The sequence below is a fragment of the Drosophila grimshawi genome, unplaced genomic scaffold, assembly GCF_018153295.1.
Source record: "Drosophila grimshawi isolate 15287-2541.00 unplaced genomic scaffold, ASM1815329v1 contig_1377, whole genome shotgun sequence".
NCBI lineage: Eukaryota > Metazoa > Arthropoda > Insecta > Diptera > Drosophilidae > Drosophila > Drosophila grimshawi.
Genome location: NW_025062900.1, coordinates 10803072 through 10823026, shown reverse-complemented (window position 1 = coordinate 10823026; position 19955 = coordinate 10803072). Strand labels below are relative to the sequence as shown.

Genomic DNA, 19955 nt, shown 5'->3' with positions numbered 1-19955 from the left:
CAGCAGGAGTCGTTACCAGACAGAGAGGGATGGAGTGAGGGAGTGAAAAAAGAGAGAGAGCGAGAGACAGAGCGCGACTCAAGACCCATTCCCATAAACAGTCGAAACTTGTTTACTGCGATGCTTCGACAGTAATAAATATTTGCCGCTTCACTCAGGTTTCTTTGTGTTTGTTGTTTCTTGGTAAACCCTAGTCGAGTGTAATATAATTTTATCACGAAATGTGTTTTGCATTGAGGCAGACAACTCTAAGCTCATAGAGAATATATATATTCTTAATCAGTATCAATTACCGAGTCGAGACATTTTCATCTCTCTGCCGAAATATCGGTTTCTGCTTTTACAGTTTTAAAGCTTTCTAAGTCGAACCATCTTATTGCAAATTATCATAGCAAATTTATCATTATCGGATATATATCCACGTATTCCTATCACAAAAATAACGTCCAGAAGAAAACTTTTGTTTCTTGGCTCGAAGGGTATATAGTCTTTGGCAAGCTGACAACAGTTTTTTTTATATATTTTTTTGTTAATTTTTTTTTTGTGTGCAAATTACAAAAATAATAATAAGTGACACAAAGCGCGTGACTCCTTTCACATGACGCCAGACACCAAAAAAGTGCAAACAAAAGGTGTTAAGCTGTGTGTGTATTGAAATGAGATATACATATCTGAGTACACAGCAGCTTTTATTTGTGCCAACAATATGGCTAAAAATGAGCTAAGATTGTCCGAAATTATCTGACCGCAAAACAAAAGCGCTCTTGGCCCCATGTGATTTTAGTGAATTGGCCTGATTTTGCTTTCGTTTGGGGCCCGCATGCTGTGTAGTCGAGTGTTTTTTGGCGCATCATTTTTACTTTCTCCATAAACACACACAGACTCACACACACACACACATTAATTTGCTTTTGTGTGCGTGAGAGTTGCCGGCAGCAGAAAAGCTCGCTGCTCTGCTTGCATACCGGTTTGCGTTGAAGCTTAAAGCGGATCCGTTTTGGCTCGAAGTGCTTTGCCTTTTAAGCCCGACCACCAGTGATCGCAGCTTTCAGATACGTTTTTGCTGTGGCAGCGTGTGCAATTGTGCGGCTCCGTCTGGTCTTAGATACCACACACACACACACACAATTATAATAATAATAATAACAATCTTAAAATCCATTGAGATTCGGTTTCGGTTTAGCGCTGCGCCTCGCGTTCCGTTATTGCCTAACCCCGTTCTCGATATATTTGTGTATATATTTGTTGGTGCAAAATAGGCTCGTTATCGCTTTGGTTTTCGCTTCAATGTTGTGCTTTTCATCGCCTGCGTTATGCTAATTACCGAAAGGATTCAAATCGCTGCGTACATTATCGGTTACAATCTCTTTGGCAAAACGACATCTAACGTTTGTTGAAAACCACCAAACTTCCAAATTATACTCAAGTGTTAACAACAACAGCAACAACAAAAAAGAAAAAATAAATCAACAAAATCAAATTAAATAATTAATAAATCGCAACTCACACGCATACATACGAATATATTTATTGTTTATCAATTTGCAAATGTGCCAAATATAATTTAATAATCTTAATATATTTATTCTGCTTAACAAAGAGCTAATAAGTTTAACTATAAATCATTAAGTCGTAATTTTAAATACAAACAAAAGCCAACGCGTCGTGTACATCACACAACTAAAGACAGGGAGATATTGAAAGAAAGAGAGAGAGAGAGAGAAAAAAACGAGAAAGCAAGAAATTGCTTTAAAATGATTAAGCATCGACTGCTACTAAGTTTAATTTTATGGTGAGTTTGAAATATTGAATATACAAATTTATAAGACAAGTGTTTAAAGAAGACATATACAAAATGTTCATAAATTAACTGCAAATACAATTTAATATTTATAGTATAGTATGCAATGCAGTGATAAGAAAGAGAATATTTAAATATTTTTTATTCAAGCTCACGGCGTATAAATAACGAGTTATACTTGAATCGAAATATGAAGTTAGATGGGTGCGTCAAAGGTATATCTGAAGTTTGAGAAATAAATTAACAAAATTTTACTCAGGCCTATTAGAGCCAAGGACCCTAAAATTGAATTAAAAATATATTTTTATTTTACAAGATCATCGACTTAAGAGCAATCAGTGAAATAGTAATAAAAGTTAATCGAATTTTAGTTGTTTCAAAACGTGAATCTTCAAAAATGATTAGATAGCCTCTGCTAATAACTCACCTTGTCACGCATTCCTCAGCATCAGCGAATTCCTCTGAGCACGCCCACAAATCCGACCCGTGATCTGGGCTGGCCTTGTTGCTGGCAAGTTCGTTACCTAAGTCTTTCGATTTGGCACCTACGCAATTGCTCCAATTAAGCTGGTCACTTTGCAAAAACTTTAATAAAGCATATTTAAAGCTCATCTGGGCTCATCTAAGCCTTGACAAAGTCAATAAACAAATGTCAAGCAACAACAAAAGCTTCAAAAATATTTTAAATTTAGTTTGAATTGTACACATGTATTTTTCGGCTGTAAAGCACTTGAGTCAACATTTAACAAGAATTCTACACATACGTCGAAATAAGTGACTTAAGTGTGTCAAACAGACAATGTCAGTGGCTCGCCAGCAGCGCTGTCATCGACTTCGCCTGCGGCAGAGGTAGCAGCAGCATCATCAGCACTTGTGCTTAATTTGCCAGCGCATTCAAGTTGATTGGCTGCATTCTAAGCGGTGCTGGATGACTAAGCCAAAGAAGTTACAGCTGCCAAACAGCTGGCCAAGGCTACTTACCCCTCCCCACAATGTCGTGCAATGATCGAACATAAATAAATAAATATATGTATGTACATTATAATTGTATGACACTTGCGCAATAGTCAAGCAAAATTGAAGTGCGATTTGCATAGATTTACCTTTGATTAGCAGCTAAGAGCGAAAACTGAAAACTTTCCAATTTTTGGCGTCTGCTTGTGAATTGGCTGGTCGCCAAAGAGCCGTTAATTCAATTTAGGCCGAAGATCTATAAATTAGCTGCACTCTCTCGCGCCAAATTATGTAAACCATGGCAACCAAATTATGTCAATGCGGTTTCTGTTTTGTTAACATTAACACACAAAGAAAACAAAACTGAAACAAGCCGAAAAGAAAAAAATCAACTCATGATTAGGTAATCGTTCCAAAAACCACTTGGCACGACACACAAGCATCAAAAAGCACGAGTGCAACAACAACCACAACCTCTAAAAAGGTCTTTCGTTGTGTTAACAACTTTTTCTCTTTCGTTGGGCATCTTCACCGAACGCGTGCAGCGAGAAATGAAAGTGAAACTTTATATTTGTATGTTTATTTTTATTTTTTTTTTAATTTTTTGAAGTTTGTCTGACGCCCAATAATTGGGTGTTCATCTGAACGAAATTCAAATTGAGTTCGATTATATGATCGCTTGCTTCTTTAAAAACAAATATAATAAATTGTCTTTAAATTAACACACTCATGAATATTAATAAAAATAAAATTAAGGGGCAACGGTAGCCAAAGTATTTAGTTGGAATTTCAACTTGTCTCAATGCGAATTCTAATGCTTTGTATAATTATGCAATCTATCAAGGAGAACACTCTAACAAATGCAAAGGGGGAAGTTAACTTGGCTAGTAGTCGGCTTTACAAGTCTGCGGATCTACGCTTCCGTTGGCACGTTCTCAAATGGCTTTAAAGTCTGCACATTCTACAACAAATTAAATGGTGATGATTAATGATCGTTGGCCACTTGCAGACTGGTCAAATTCCATATTATGCTAATGCTCATGAATGTTAAACGCACTTTAAATTGTCCAAATTAAAATGTGCGTATAAGGTCAACTATAAAGGTGAAGAATTCAAGATTAAACAAACTAACAAAGAGACACTTTTAAGAGCAGCAATAATGATATATATAAAAAATTTTATTAGGAGTTCGTATACAGCCGATTTTGAAGTATTTTAATTTGGAACAAATTAACGAAGAGCTACAACAAAAACAAAATAATTTCAGATGTTAATTTTTTCATGTAAAGTTTTACTTACAAAAACCGATATATAAAAAATTATAGACTATTTCATGCTTTAATTTTCTTCAGAATTCAAACAGGTAATTTTGTCATTCCTGTCATTTCTCTTTTGTTAGCAAAAATGGGAATTTGTTAGCAAACACATTAATTCATTCATTAACAGCATTCTCCGATAGCAGAACGATAGCGCCTGCGCCAGCTTATTTTAAATCAAACAACTAATAAAAACTCGAAATACCAAATTAAATCAATGAATAATAGGATATGCCAAAAACTGCTTTATAATAAATTAGCAAGCGAATACCAAAATCCTAATTAACAGAACACCGATGAGTTCAAGGTTTCTATAAACCACTTTCTGGAATTGTTGTTTTTTGTGAGGTTTTCGAATGAGTGCCTCCTATATATCTGTATACAGATTGGAAGAACAGTCGACTTTTATTTGATATAATTCTTGCTAATTTAATTTTCAGTTTTTCTCGTTTTTCTATCGCTGAGCATTTATCTCTTTTTTTCGATATTTATAAAGTAACTTAGGTATTTGTGATTATCTGTTTAAATGGCTTTAGCAATTAATCTTCGATTGTTTGACTGAAGAATTGGCAAGCATTCAAACGTTGTGCAAGCATGCGGCAAAAAGTTGAATGGACTTCGAATAGGGAAAAACTGAGACTGCAAAACTGGAAAAGCTGACCAACAAATTATTCCCGAATGCGTTTCCTGGTGCAAAGTGAAAGGCACTCGATCGAGTAGCTGACCCTGAGCGATCTCAGTTGGACACAGGTTATGAAAGATAAATCAAGAAGCCAGCAAGTTCGTTGCCTAAGTCTTTAGTTTCAGAGCCCAACCAGTTTTCTTAACAACTCACATGCAGAACATATATGTTATTAACGCTCTGATCAATGCAATAAAAACACACATTGATAAATGTGCATATAGATCTACCTTGCTTGCTTGCCGGACCACTATTCAGTTGTCGGGTTAACCCAAATAGCATACGATATGCACAACAGCAACAACAACAGTAACATACGTGGTGACGCCCCAAAAAAAAAAATGCTTGTGTTGTGTTGTTTTCGCTGCTGATCTCTGGTTACATGCAGTTCAGAGTGTTTGCATGGCACTTGGACTGGGTCTCTGACACAATCAGCCACCCGAAAAAAAATATTCCATAAAATCGGCCAAAAACAAAAACACAAACTTCATTGAGACACAAAAATCTTGTTTCGCCCAACTCAAGCAACTGGTTTATTTGGGTTAAAAAGAAATTTAAACAACCAGCGGACAACTGATGCGACTTTAGAGCGCAGCTGCCGACAGTTAACGGTACCAGGCATCTGTAAAGATGAAAGTGAAATTTTGTTTGAGGTTTAGCGAAACATAACCAACAAAAAAAGACACCGAAAATAAATACACAAAATATGGCAGCGGCGACAAAGACGTAATCAACTTAAGGATGAAGTGGGCCCCTCAACAGGCTTGACTGGGCATATTTTTTTGTGGTTGTTGTTTATGTTATTATTGTTGTTGTCGCTTGCGGTAGTTAAACAACAGCACCATCAAATAGTGGCAAAGGTTTGCTTAGCTCTTCATAAAAAACGTTAAGTTTATTTTATTTCTTTATTTCTTTGAGCTGATTTGCAGTGATTTTTGTGAATTTTGGCAGATGGGCTTCCGTCATTTGAAAGCCACCTTGGACTGTCTCTTACAAAGTATCTACTGAAGATGCCAACAGCGGGAAGTGAACAGGTTTGAGTTTGATGGCTATGAGCTTAACTGTCATATTTATTGCCTGATTTTCGCTCAAATTTAGCTGGCAACTTAATTTTCGAAGCTGTGTGTAAAAAAATATGTAACAGAGCGCATTATTTGTATAATTTTGATTGGCACTGCATAAAAATAATATTTCTTACTCTTATTTGCATTCACATTCATATGTTTATTTTTATTTAAATACTCCAGCTAAATTTCGCTTTAATCTAGCATCAGTTTTTTTTCTAAACTTTTATACTCAACTCTTTTCACTTTTGCATATTTCATCAACTCAAATTTACCTAAATGCTCAGCCTCAGGCACGGCTCAAGTTTTCACAAAAGGTGCGTCAATAATTGAACACAATTTTGTTAATGCTTCTCGAATATTTTGTGGGCTTACAAGTATTTAATTTTGTCACTTGAGTCTGCCAGTAAATGTTTTGGAGCACACACGACCAACTTAAGTGCTGAGTAACACCTGAGGCGCTTTTGTGTGGCCAGCTCGTGGCTACAGCATTAATATGTGGCACAACAAAATGATAAAGAGGCGACCTTGATGTTACTGAAGCCAGACAGTAATCAGCTGACATGCTAAGCTGCTCATATTATTTACCCATTATCTGCCATAGAAATGCGTTTATTAGCATTCAGCGCCAGAGTTTAGGCCAGAAACAGAAACAGGCCAACAAAATGGAGGGGCCAAAATGAGAGTTATTGCCATTGCCTTTGCCGCTGCCTACCAATATCAAGCTGTATGCACTTTCGCAATGAAAACGAAAGTTACGCCCCGCATATTTGTGGCTTGATGAGCCACACACTCACACATGTATGTGTGTGTGTGTGTGCTTGAGGTAGACGCGTGACTTGGCCAACATGTATACTTTCTGGCCATACAAAAAAACTGATCGTATGCACACATATGTATATGAATTATGATCTTCACGCCTGTTTGGTTGCTTTGCATTCGAACAACAACAACAACAACAGCAACATTTGCAAGTCTTGGCAATGTAACAAATATTTTGAAGCCACATTCGATGAACGCCAACTCAAATTGCATCATTGCTATGGATAATAATGTTGTTAAATGCAGGCCACTGTCATATTTTGTTTGCACTTGAAACTTCAGTTTATTGCGGTTTTTGAGCCGAGTTTCCTCATCAAAGCTAGAAGAGTCTAGTCACGGGCACAAAAAATAGTTTGTTGTTGCTGCAGCTGTTACATCTGCTTTTTTCTGGCTTATTGTGTAATGGCTGCCAAGAAACTCACTTGTAACACACAAAAAAAAAAAAAAAAAAAAAAGCAGCAACACCAGCAAGTCGTGAAAAGAGTCTTGTGACTTGCTTGTGTGTTTGTGTTGGTGCTGTTTTAATGTTTTAAAGAAAACATGTTTGTTTGCTGCTGTTGCTGTGTTGGTGGTAGGAAATCATGTGCAAAGTCTTATGACGCTATGCAGCTACGTGGTTTGGAGTAATTGCAGCGAGTCATGGCTTATGGATGCCAATGAGTGAGTGTAAGCCTTATTTAGATGTATATGTACAAAATGTTGACTTCGTTGCCGTTGTCGGTTTTGTGGCAGTAGTCATGTGGCTACAGGCTGATGCCCGCATATTTTGGCCAAGCCGCATTCGCAGTTGATAATGAAAACGACGCCTTTAGCTTAAACAACTCAACTCAAAATGCCAACGGACTCGCATAACTAATGCGCCTACTCAATCTGCTTCCGTAAATTAAAATACTTCTCCTACTCAACTGTAATATTATACAATCTTTACTAGCTAATGATCAATGGCCCAATATCATAAATATTTCAGATGCCACCTGAATTCTTAACAGTTTTTCATACAAATTATAGATTTAATTAAAATATGTAAAATGTATCACAAATCAATAGCATTCGTCATGCTTCATTTGCGAAGTATACTTTTTAGCTGTATTCAAATCTTTTTGTTTTCATTTATTTTTTTAATACGCTTAAATATTCAATAAATATCGTTACAAACAAAAGATTAAATTATCTTTTAAATTTATTATTTTTTTTGTTTCAATATTATTGCAACATTAAACCATTTACGCATTTGCAAAACCTTTGCCACGCCTATTAATCATTTTGTTAGGGCCATTTTTAGCTGTTGCACCTATTTTTTGCTCGCTTTAAAGGTATTGAAGCAATTGCTGTTATTGCATGACTATTGCAACTGGCGCCAAGATTGTTGCCTAAGTCTTTTGTATGTATGCTAGGGAAAAAACAACAATAACAACAACGAACAACTGTTAGCTATTAACTATACCGTTGGCCGTAAGCATATTTCGTTGTTCCCGCTTAGCTCATGAAATTGTTTACAACAATTCGCATTCGATTCGTGATTAAATCTATGGCTACCGAACTATCAACACTTGCAAATGAAGCATAAATTGTTGAGCTTAACTGATTTTAATTAATTTGTATATTGTGTGACTGTAGGTAAGTGGCGAACATAATTGGCCAGGCAATTTTTGCTAAATTGCACAACATTTATTAAATGTGAGGACAATACCGCAATTAGCTATGATATATTATCATTATCATGAAGATTATGACTGCCTCCTGCTGCTTGATGCTGCTGATGTAATTATCTCCTATTGTTTGATTACTCAAACGCAATAAATATTAAACCATCTTTAAAAACAAACATTAAAAGTATTTGAGCGGGTAATCTTCAACAGAAGCAGATGGAGTTGTATGTAAAAAAAAATACTTGACTTGTTTGACTTGTTCCATGTGCCATTTGGTATTTAAGACTCTCACGTGTTTTTGTAATTGCCAATTGACTAACTGACTGACTGACTGACTGACTGACTGACTGACTAACTGACTGACTGAGCATTGTAAAAATGCAAAAATAAAATGCAAATATGCGTTTGAGCTGCTGCTGCTATCTTTGACTTAACAGACTTTCAGTGAATAAACTTGCAAATAAAAGAAAAATAATAATGAGAATAATAAAACGTACGAATGCTCTAGTTGAGAGTAGTTTTTATTTGCTATCGTTGGTTTTATTGCTATCGTAGATCGATATCACAAATAAATATAACATAATAATCACAAAATTTAAGAACTAGTTTTATCATAGCAATATATCAGTTAAAATTATACTCGCAACCCCTTATTGCCAAAACTGTACTTCTTTGTTGATCAGTTATCTCGTCATCCTATTTAACTCGCCTCCATATTATATTTCTGTCAATACGTTATTAAAACAATTCGATTCGATTCAAATTTTAACACATGCGGTCGAGTAGACATTGAAAATCCGGTCACATGACGCATTAAAAACCATCAAATAAATGTATAAAGTAATACGCTTAATAAGTTCAAGCTTCTACTGAAGTCCGGTAACAAAAGCCTAATAATAAAAGTTCCCCGCCATAAATATAAGCTTAGCTTAACTGCCACAGAAAAGAGACAAGTCTGTAATGGATTATCTTATTATTGATTGCTCAACTTTCGCTTTTAGACATAAACTCTCTCGATTAATTGAATTATCAAATAAATTGTGCACTCAATTTAAAAACTATTCAACGGTGTCATAAGCGACAACAAAATGTTAAATAACGCATACGTAGCGTGTGACGCGCATTTCTATTTGCGGTTTTTTACACAGCTGCTTAAGCTGATTGTTGTTGCTGTTGTGGTAGTAGTAGGATTCGTAGTAGTCGGTGACTGGTAGCATCAAAGTCAGGTGTGACACAGTTTTTGGCATTCGCCAAACGCGACATACTTTAATTCCACATATAGACCCCACCACCCGCAACACACCCACAAATACCACAAATGATTTATATAAGAGATCATAAATAAAACTATAAAACACATGTTTATTTGGCTAACTGCTGTTCATTCACTCTGTCGCTGTCTGCTTAGCTTCTCTATAGCTTTCGCTTTCAACTAATGCGACGTGACTGCCTTAACGTTGTTATCCATTTGTTACCCATGTTCTGCGCCAATGCAGCAAATAAACATATACATGTACATATACCAACATATGTATATATACAAATAAATAAGTAAATAAAACGCTATTCGTGCTGTGCAATATTGTTGTGCCAATTGTGAGACTCGCCAATTGCACATGATTCAATTCAATTGCTCGGGCATCGCAACTGACGTGCAAATTGCATGAATCGAATTTTCGTGGCATTTGCCTTATTATTTTTTTTGTATATTTGGCTTTTCTTTTAGCAAGAAATGTCGAAATGCGAATGTTTTGGCTGTTTGCACTGTGACGAAATATTCAAGTTATTGCTATAATGTATATCGAATTAGACAAGATGTGCTTATTGGAACTTAGAATATTTGTTGACTCACACTCATGAATTTTATTGACAACAAGCTATTCATTCGAATTCCTGCAAGTATTCAGGTTTTTGGGGACTTTTTACGTACGTTATTTTTAACATAATCGATAAAGGTGTTTCGAACTTTATCTGTAGCTAAAAACAAAAGACTTAGGAAACAAACTTGTTGACGTGCATGCACCTCACTTTCCTAACAAAAAATCTATTTACTAAAACAACTGAAAGAAATCAACCTTGAATACATTGCTGAAAGGCACAAAAAGCATATTAATATAAATACAAAAAAAAATGCAAAAGCAGCACAAAAATATGTACTCGAAAACTAATTAAAGTGCACGAAATGCTTGAGGAAAACCAGAAACCAAAAACGAATACAATAATTATTATACCAAATCTGAATGTACTTCTATCGAGTGGTAAACGTCATTATGCTTATAAGTATGTACTTATATATATATAAATACATATACATATATGTATATGCCGGATAAGTAATGTATTGCAGAGGAAATGCGTCATTTCACTATAGGTTGATAGGCATATGAATGAGCTCATTATTGAATTGTATGGATGTTTTTTGGACGCCCACAATAAATTGCAATTGTTGCACAATTTAACGGACAAAGCTGCTCAAGCATACCAAATTGCTCAAATTGACAAGAGACAAACAAATGCCAAAGAAATAACAAAAGACAACAACAACAACTTGAATATTGATGTCAAAGACAACAAAACAAAAACCTCAACACGTGAGGCAGCCAAAAAGACCCATGGAGAATAACCTAATGGCAGACACTATAATAACAACAATAGCCAAATCCGACTATAACACTATAATAAGCCAGTTAGTCAGGTAGTCTGTTGCTCAGTCATATTTGGGGGCACTCTTCAGAGTATAACACTTGAACAATGATTGTTCATAATTTGAGTTCGAATGGTGGGGGACGGCAGTTTCATATCCGGCTTGGTTTGCGATGCTCGATCTTAAGTTATTCGCCTCATGCATGCTGCGCGTCTAATTACCAGCGTAAGCAAATGGTGGCGCTGTGAAAAACGGCGGCCAATTAAAAAAGCTGGAAAACGCCAGAGTAATCAACATGAACTCATCATAATGGGTCTGATATCAAGCGATGGGGAAAACGTTGTGTAAATTTAAATGACTACAAAGTTTTTCTATCTAATCCGGAATTAATAATAACAATTTATTTTAATCAACTTTACTCATCTATTAACTAGGCATTTGACTACAATATTAAAATAGTCGTTTTTAATGCTATTGAATAATAATCAAGTTCAAGCGATCGACAACAATATTTAAGAGCTGATTTAATTTTGTCGTCTCTTTTACACCCACTATTCATGCTGACTTTCTTGCTGCATGTTATCGACAATCGATTGCATTTGTGCTTTTGAATTGCAATGTTTGGTCACACTCGCTGATAAAGTGGGGCATTTTCAAATAAAGCTGCACTCAAATTGGACTTAGTCATAGTTAATTATCGTTACCTTCATCAAAATTGGTTTATTATTTATTTAAAACAATTATACTAACAATATAAGTTTGTCGTACATTTGCAGGTGCCTTTGCGCTACCAGCTTCACGCTACGCATACCAGAGGATCTCGAGAATAGCGCCATCAATGCGCTGCACTCGGAACGTGCTCGCTCTGTGAAGCCCTGTGGCCAGAGCGATTCCAATGCTGCCGCAGACTATGATGTCTGCCCGCCGAGCAAATTCCGCCAGCCAACGGCCGAATGCAACAATGTATCGCATCGCAAGTGGGGCGCACGCGGCGATGTATTTTTGCGTCTGCTACAAGCGGACTATGCTGACGGCGTCAATCAGCCCCGCAGCTCTAGCGGCACACACACCTTACCCGACGCCGAGCTGGTAATTGAGCAGCTGCAGCGTCATGTAGAGAGCGAGCTGCGTCACGATCACATCACTGCCATGCTGCCTGCCTGGGGCCTGCTGTTGGCCAACGATCTGTACGAGGTGGGCCAGCTGCCCATAAGCGGCAAGTGCTGTCAACGCGAGGCCAACTCCAAGGATCCCAGCGAGCTGCAGCAATGCTTTGTTCGCTCCGGTACCCACTGCAAGGAGTACAAACGCTCCGCACCCGGTTTCGATGCCGAGGTCTGCAAGAAACGTAAATGATATTGAAATATACACAGATTAGTTATCTTCCTTCTTTTGCTAACCTCTATTTCTTGCTCTAAATGCAGATGTTCGCGAGCAGATGAACATTGCGTCCGCGTATATTGATGGCTCTGGATTGTATGGCGTTACTCGTCATGAATTCGATCAGCTGCGCACGTATATCAGCGGTGGTGTTAAGGTGGAGTCCTGTCGCTATTGCCAGGTGGCTGGGGCCACTGGTGCACTGCATCGTGCACTGTTGCAACAGCACAACAATATTGGCGAGCGGCTGGCGCACATCAATGCGGATTGGTCCGAGGAGGATGTTTTCCTGGAGGCTAGGCGTATTATAACCGCTACCATACAGCACATTACCTACAACGAATTCTTGCCATTGGTGCTGGGTCAGGAGACGACGGCCAAGGAGGCTCTAAGACTGACCGCCGAGAAACATTCCACCAACTACTCCAGCTCTATACGCGCTGGCATCTTCAACGAGTTTGCGACCAGTGCCATGCCTGCCTTCTGGAGCATGTATCCCCCAGAGATGCTCTCCCAAAAGAGCTCCGCCCACGAGCTACTCTCGATTGCAGCGCTGCAAAAGTCTCTGGTGCCCAGCCAGACAAATGACGAGGGCTGGACCGAGTTGGCTCTGGCCGTGCATCGTGGACGTGATCATGGTATTGCTTCCTATGTGCATGGCTTGGATATATGCAATCGTCGCTTCGCACAAAGCGGCGCTGCCAACGTGACCTTTGAGAATCTCGCAGAGCTGACCAACATTCCCGAGGAGCATGTGACCAATTTGCGTGACATTTATCAGTGAGTTTGTATATCAAATAGCTTCACAGAAATGATTCAAGTCCTAACCATTCCCTGGTCACCTCTTCTTTAGGAACGCTGCGGATATTGATCTGCTGGTAGGTGCCTTGCTGGAGGATCCCGCTGTAGGTTCTTTGTTTGGACCCACAATCACTTGTCTGATGCAGCAGCAGTTTGAGCTGCTCAAGCAAACCGATCGCTTCTGGTACGAGAATGAGATTCCACCTTCATCCTTCAGTCTTGAGCAGTTGAAGAGCATACGCCAGACGTCGCTGTCTGGTCTGCTCTGCGGTTCCCATCAAGTCACAACGGCACAGTCCAAGGCTTTCATACGTGAGGATAACTATCTGTAAGTCCACTCCAGCTAACAAACTATATTTTACTTTTTCCTAATAAGCCTTATTCCATCTCGCGTAGGAACTCCGTTCTGGACTGCACACAGCTGCCTCAGTTTGATCTGCGCCCGTGGAAGATGAATGCCGAAGAAGAGATCCAGTTGGAGCACGTCGAAGTGGAACCCGACACCAAGGAAGCCATGAGTGAGCTGAGTCCACAGCTGATTGAAGCTGCCGTCGAGCGCGCCAAGCTGGAACTGGAGGAACGCAAACGTTTTGAATACGAAGTGTGGCGTTCACGTAAGTTAAACTGACAACTTCAATCTGAAAGATCATCTATATATGGCAATTAATATCTAATATTTACCTGCATATCTTTTTATAGAGGGCGGCATCAGTGCTCGTTCACCCGATGGTACCGCCGCTTCTTTCAGCAAGGCCAATCGGGCTGCCCTGATTATGGCGAACTCCTCCTTGATCTTTGAGCTCGCGTCCAATGAGATTGTCAAGTCATTGAACACCATAACGCGTCACAAGCGTCAGATCTTTAATCCCAATCAGAATGCCTTCAATCGCAACGAACTGACTGATACCCTGCAAACGGTGGATATTAGTTCACTGATTGGTGCATCTCTGCAGGCACTGGACTCATGTCCAGAGCCCTCACAACAATGTGATGCAAACACGCCATTCCGTACGCTCTCCGGACGTTGCAACAATTTGCGCAACCCTAATTGGGGAAAGTCCTTGACGACCTTCTCACGTCTTTTGCCCGCACAGTATGAGGATGGCATCTCCGCGCCCAAGATAACCGGTGTGAATGGCACCCCACTGCCAAATCCACGTACGATCTCGACAGTTATACATCCGGATATTTCGAATCTGCACACACGCTACTCACTGATGGTGATGCAGTTTGCCCAGTTTCTTGATCACGATGTGACACTAACGCCTATTCACAAAGGTTTCCACGAGTCTATACCCAGTTGTCGATCCTGCAACTCCCGCCAGACGGTGCATCCCGAGTGCAATCCGTTCCCGGTGCCATCCGGCGACTTCTTCTATCCCGAGGTAAATGTAACAAGTGGCGAACGTTTGTGCTTCCCCTCGATGAGATCCCTGCCCGGCCAGCAGTCGCTCGGACCGCGTGATCAGATCAATCAGAATACCCACTTTTTGGATGCTTCTATGGTGTATGGCGAGAATATGTGCATCGCGAATAAATTGCGTGGCTTCTCCGGCAGATTGAACAGTACGGTGCATCCGGTGCGCGGCAAGGAACTGCTTCCATTAAGCGCCACACATCCCGAGTGCAAATCTCGCAACGGTCTTTGCTTCATTGGCGGCGATGATCGCGCATCCGAGCAACCAGGTTTGACTGCCATCCATACAGCGTTCCTACGCGAGCACAATCGTGTCGTCGAGGGTCTGCGCGGCGTGAATCCACACTGGAACGGGGAGCAGCTGTATCAGCATACCCGTCGTATCATCAGCGCCCAGGTGCAGCACACAGTGTTCAATGAGTTCTTGCCCCGCATTCTCAGCTGGAATGCTGTCAATCTCTATGGCTTGAAGTTACTGCCACAAGGCTACTACAAGGACTACAATCCATCGTGCAGTCCAATTGTATTCAATGAGTTTGCTGCTGCTGCTTTCCGCATTGGCCACTCACTCCTCCGTCCACATATTCCCCGGCTCAGTGTCCAGCATCAGCCTGTGGATCCACCTCTGCTGTTGCGCGATGGCTTCTTCCGCATGGACATCCTGCTCCAGCCAGGCATTATTGATGAGATTCTGCGTGGTCTAGTCGCGACGCCCATGGAAACACTGGATCAGTTCATCACCGGCGAGGTGACGAATCATCTGTTTGAGGATCGCAAGATTCCCTTCTCCGGCATTGATCTGATTGCTCTCAACATTCAACGCGGTAAGTTTTGTTAATCAGTAAAATATGGAAAAAGGATGATTTTAAGTAGTCAACATTTTAAATCATAAGCCGAGCTTTCTTATAAGTAGTCTACATTGTTTCCCGAAAAACTTTTATTAATAGCTCGTGATCATGGTATTCCATCATACAACAACTATCGCGCTCTGTGCAATCTGAAGCGTGCATCCACCTGGACGGATCTGAGTCGCGAAATACCTACCGAAGTCATCAATCGCTTCCAGAAGGTCTATGCTAGCGTGGATGACATCGACCTATTCCCTGGCGCCATGACAGAGCGTCCGTTGCAAGGCGGCCTCGTTGGACCCACGCTGGCATGCATCATTGGAATTCAGTTCAGGCAGCTACGCAAATGCGATCGCTTCTGGTATGAGAATCAAAATCCGGAAGTCAAATTCTCCGAGGCTCAGCTGGCTGAGTTACGTAAGGTTACGCTGGCCAAGATCGTCTGTGAGAATCTGGAGATTCAGGGCGATATGCAGCGTGCCGCCTTTGATTTGCCCAGCAATTTCCTGTAAGTCAAAATAGTTTTTAATTCCTTTTAGAATAATCAACTAATTCGATTGTGTTGCCACAGTAATCCACGAGTGCCCTGCCAGTCCATGCCACAAATTGATTTGAATGCCTGGCGCGAGAATGTCCAAGGCTGTCAAATTGGCAGTCGCAATGTGCGGGTTGGCGAATCCGCCTTCCCCTCACCCTGCACCAGCTGCGTCTGCTCCGCTGAAGGCGTAAGTTGTTACCCAAAATCAATATATTCTAAATTCTAACTTATCCCCATTGCTATTTACAGCCCCAGTGCGCTTCGTTGCGCATCACGGACTGCGGCCAGCTGATCCGTCAGTGGCCCAAGGATGCCATTCTGCGCGATGAGGTGTGCAATTCACAATGCGGCATCTATTTGACCGGGCAACAGGCTTCGGGCTTTACTCCACAGCAGCGACAGGGACATGCCCAGTCGCGTGTGACTCGTTCCCGGAATCAGAACCTCTTCAAGTTCCCCGACTTGACGCCGTTCATCGCATCCTTGTAAATGAGGTGACCAGAGAAAGCCGGCTTTCCGTACATTGTTTTGTAAATAACTTTTGCGTTCTTTAGTTTCTTATATTCGCTTACCCGAAGAAGACTTTTCCGAAGCATATACCCTAATCTTAGATACTATTCAAACTAGAAAAAGATATCCAACCAATTGCATTGCTCGTGAATCTTCGCAAATTACAAATTCTTGTTTCGGCACCACCCAAATAAGTGATTCTATTGTAAGTTAAGCGACAACTAATTAGCATTTTTATATTTGTATGTAATATATTTTTTACCTAAACCGTATGATTGTCAAATATATGTACTTAATTAATAAAAATATAAACAATATAAACAAACCGAGAAAGAGGAAGTTTTCATGCAAAGGAATCTTTTGTTTAGGACTATCCCTATGTCCCTCGGATCACAGATTGTAAGTTTCGAAAATCGGTAAGCGCTACAGCTATTATTTGAAAAGTGAAAAGTATTTTGATCCCCTAAAAGTATGCTTCAAAACATTGGTTGTATCAACCACAGATTCTAAGTTTCGAAAATCGGTAAGCGCTGAAGCTATTATTGAATCCCCTAAAAGTATGCTTCAACACATTGGTTGTATCAAACCGAATCCAACTAGTCATTCAATTTTATAGCCTAACATTATGCTTTGTATTCAGCTCATTATCAGGAACCGAGAACATTTGATTCATTTTGATTTGGGTTATTTGATTTACTTATTGATTGATTTTTCCGTTATTTATGAAAGAAAACATATCGTTTGTTTAAATAATTGTTTGCTTTATTTAGTTTTGCTCTTTGAACGTGGTTCCATTACAGCAAATAATTTGTGTAGTTTAGATAAGATCTCTATAATGCCGACAATAAATAACAAAACTCACAAAGTACGATTAAATCTAAAGAGGGTTTACTATGCATATATGTATGTATGTATATATATTTATGTATTTAGTTTTTTCTTAAATTTGTTTGTTGACAAAAAAGATGTTAGACACAGACGCTAGAAATGCTCTTAGTTGCACACAGGTGTTTAACGCTTTTAATAAGCGATATTAACTTTTGCATTTTTCTGGGCTTTGCAGTGGGCCAACCCCAAATTAGTCATACTCTGTTACATAAATACATACATAGACATATGTGTTGTATATGTATAGATGGTATATTATATATATTATTATCGCATATGTTTATAATAGTTAATTACATTTATTTAAATTCGAATAGAGCGCATAGAGAAAAATACAAAGCGCTTAGTATTTTATATGTTGTATATATTAATATTATCTTGTTGATGTTGTTGGTTTGTTGTTGTTTTTGTTGTTGTTCTTGCTGCTGCTGCTGTTGTTAAACATGCTTAAGCTGTTGTGCTAATTGTGCTAACCACAGATAATTCAACTAATTGCCGCAGTGCATATGACAAATAGGCATTCAAAATACAATACTTTTCATGTGTTTCGTGTTGCATCGTGTTGTTGTTCGCATTTGCAACAACTCGCATGACAAACAACAATTAACTAATTTGCATTTTTTTTTTGTATTTTTGGTACATTTTGTGCTTAAGTGTCTAGAGAATTTGACTTCTTTGCTTTTAGTATCGTATTTATATGGATAGTATATATGTTTGGACTAAACTAAAATTGAAGTTACACACACAGCAGATAGTGTCAAATATACATTAATGTAAGTATAAGTTTACACATATAGTTGTAAATATATAATTTATAGGAATCTTGCTATTTAGTTTTATATTATCAAATTGCTATGCCACAATTTGCTTATGCGTATGGTATGTTCTTTTTTCTTGCTTTTCTATTATCTGTTTTGTATTGTTTACGATACTGTGTTGTGCTCAAATGTTGCGATGTGGTTTATTTTTTTTTTATAATATATACAAAATGGATGTGAGAAATGTGGCCTATGTACAAATTATAATTGTTTAATGACAGTCAAAAGTTGGGGCTGTGGCGACTGGCATTTTACTTGTCTGCTGTCTCCGAGTGGCGACGCGCCAGCAAATGGTGGTGGTGGTGGTGTTGTTGTTGTTGTTGCTGCTGATGCTGTGGGTAGAGTGGCAGATTGTGGCCATTTGTAAATGGCAAACTCTCCAGTTGACCCATTTTACCCACAATTTTTGGTATTTTATCACTGTCCGCGCTGCTGCTGAGGCCAATGAGGCCGCTCCCGCCAATGCTGGCACTGCCAATGCCGCCGCCAATAATGTGCTGCTGCTGATGATGATTGTGGTGCAAATGCGAATGGTTATGATGGTGATGGTGATGATGATGGTAATGATTATTGTGGTTGTGTGGATGGCTAATTGTAGGCGCGCTTTTACATAGCGCCATATCCTTATGCTGGCTGCTGCAGCAGCCATTTAACTCCAGCGCTCCCTTCAGCGAGCTCGTCTTCCGCACTTGAAGGCAGCTCTTGCAGCGCTGCTTTTGTGCTGTCGCTGCCTTGCCTTGGGTCAGTGCATTGAGATTGGCTGCCACCAGTTGGGCCTGGAGCGTCTTTGAGGGTGAAACGGGAGTGCTGTCATCTTCGCCAGTTGGCGGCGGTGTTGAGAGGCGGCTGGAGACGGTGGAGGAGCTACTTGAGGACAAACAGCTGCTGCTACGGCTGCTCTGGGCGACATATCCATTCCTTGTGTGAACATCCGTTTCGGTGTCCTCATCCTCCTCATTCTCATTGTCATCCTCATCCTCATCATCACTGGGCTGGTTGCTGCTGGGGCGAGAAGCGATGGCAATGTTGTTATTAGTTGCTGAGCTGCTTTTGGCAAAATTCAGGCCATTTACGCTTGCTTCAGCTTCAGCTACAGCTACAGCTACAGCCACATCATCATTCTCAGTTAACGCCTGCTTGCTGTCACCATTCGCTATCACAATTTGCTGCTGCTGCTGCTGCGGTTGATCCTGACTAGTTTTCACATCGTCGGCCAGATCAATCCAATGGCCGCGATTATCACGCACGCCCTCAACGAGTGGCTCCAGCTTGTCCGAGAGCTTAGCAAAGGCCTAAAAGAACGTTAAGGACAATAAATATATAATGACTAAGCACTCTGTGGTAAGTTGACAACTTACCTCATAGATGGGCAGGCATATTGAATCAATAAAGTTCACCTGCATCATGGGCAGCTCATCCTCCTTTTCACGATTCATGATATCCTGTAAAAGAAAGGCAAATGTGTGACAATTTATAAATGTATTTGTTAAATTATTCATTATTATCGGTACAGAAAACCATTTCGTTAAATATTTTGTTAGTTTGCAGTAATAATTATTTCCAGTACAAAAGAAAACTCACAATAGGCGTTATATTCAGCTCCTGTTTCTCCATGTCGCCCTGTTCGAAGAACTCGGAGCTAACCAAATCGGCCACTCGCTTCTCAATCTCCCACGGCTTTGTTATGGCCGACAAATCACAGACAGTCATGCTCATCGCACGCAGCAAGGCGCGCGGCTCTTCTGCAACCCAATAGCTCGACGGCTGTTGCACACTCTCCAAGAACGGACCGCGTTTTCTGTAAAGATTAATCAATATGTAAG

General features: G+C 39.8%; 2 protein-coding genes across 5 annotated transcripts in view; one reads left to right on the top strand and one right to left on the bottom strand.

Moving 5' to 3' along the window:
* Positions 1-1603: 1603 nt before the first annotated feature.
* Positions 1604-16693, top strand: LOC6562343. 2 transcript variants are annotated; one of them, XM_032736341.1, is made up of 10 exons: positions 1604-1792; positions 11709-12280; positions 12357-13092; positions 13166-13441; positions 13510-13727; positions 13813-15354; positions 15478-15886; positions 15950-16103; positions 16166-16410; positions 16471-16693. In XM_032736341.1, the coding sequence occupies exons 1-9, from the start codon at positions 1755-1757 to the stop codon at positions 16403-16405; spliced, it is 4185 nt and encodes a 1394-aa protein (XP_032592232.1). In that variant the 5' UTR covers positions 1604-1754; the 3' UTR covers positions 16406-16410; positions 16471-16693. The 2 variants fall into 2 exon arrangements, with proteins under 2 accessions (XP_032592232.1, XP_001988524.1); XM_001988488.2 differs by having other exon boundaries at positions 1605-1792; positions 16166-16693.
* Positions 16694-17574: 881 nt separating this feature from the next.
* Positions 17575-19955, bottom strand: part of LOC6562344 (dual 3',5'-cyclic-AMP and -GMP phosphodiesterase 11) — a 48962-nt gene continuing 46581 nt past the window's right edge. The window contains exons 14-17 of one of the 3 annotated variants that reach the window (XM_032735723.2): positions 19714-19930; positions 19491-19574; positions 19206-19424; positions 19049-19131 (exon numbers count right to left, since the gene is read on the bottom strand). In XM_032735723.2, coding sequence (XP_032591614.1) covers positions 19117-19131; positions 19206-19424; positions 19491-19574; positions 19714-19930 — 535 coding nt within the window. In that variant the 3' untranslated portion in view covers positions 19049-19116. Of the gene's footprint in view, positions 19425-19490; positions 19575-19713; positions 19931-19955 lie in introns of all 3 variants that reach the window. The other 2 variants (XM_001988489.3, XM_032735722.2) reach the window with 2 other exon arrangements.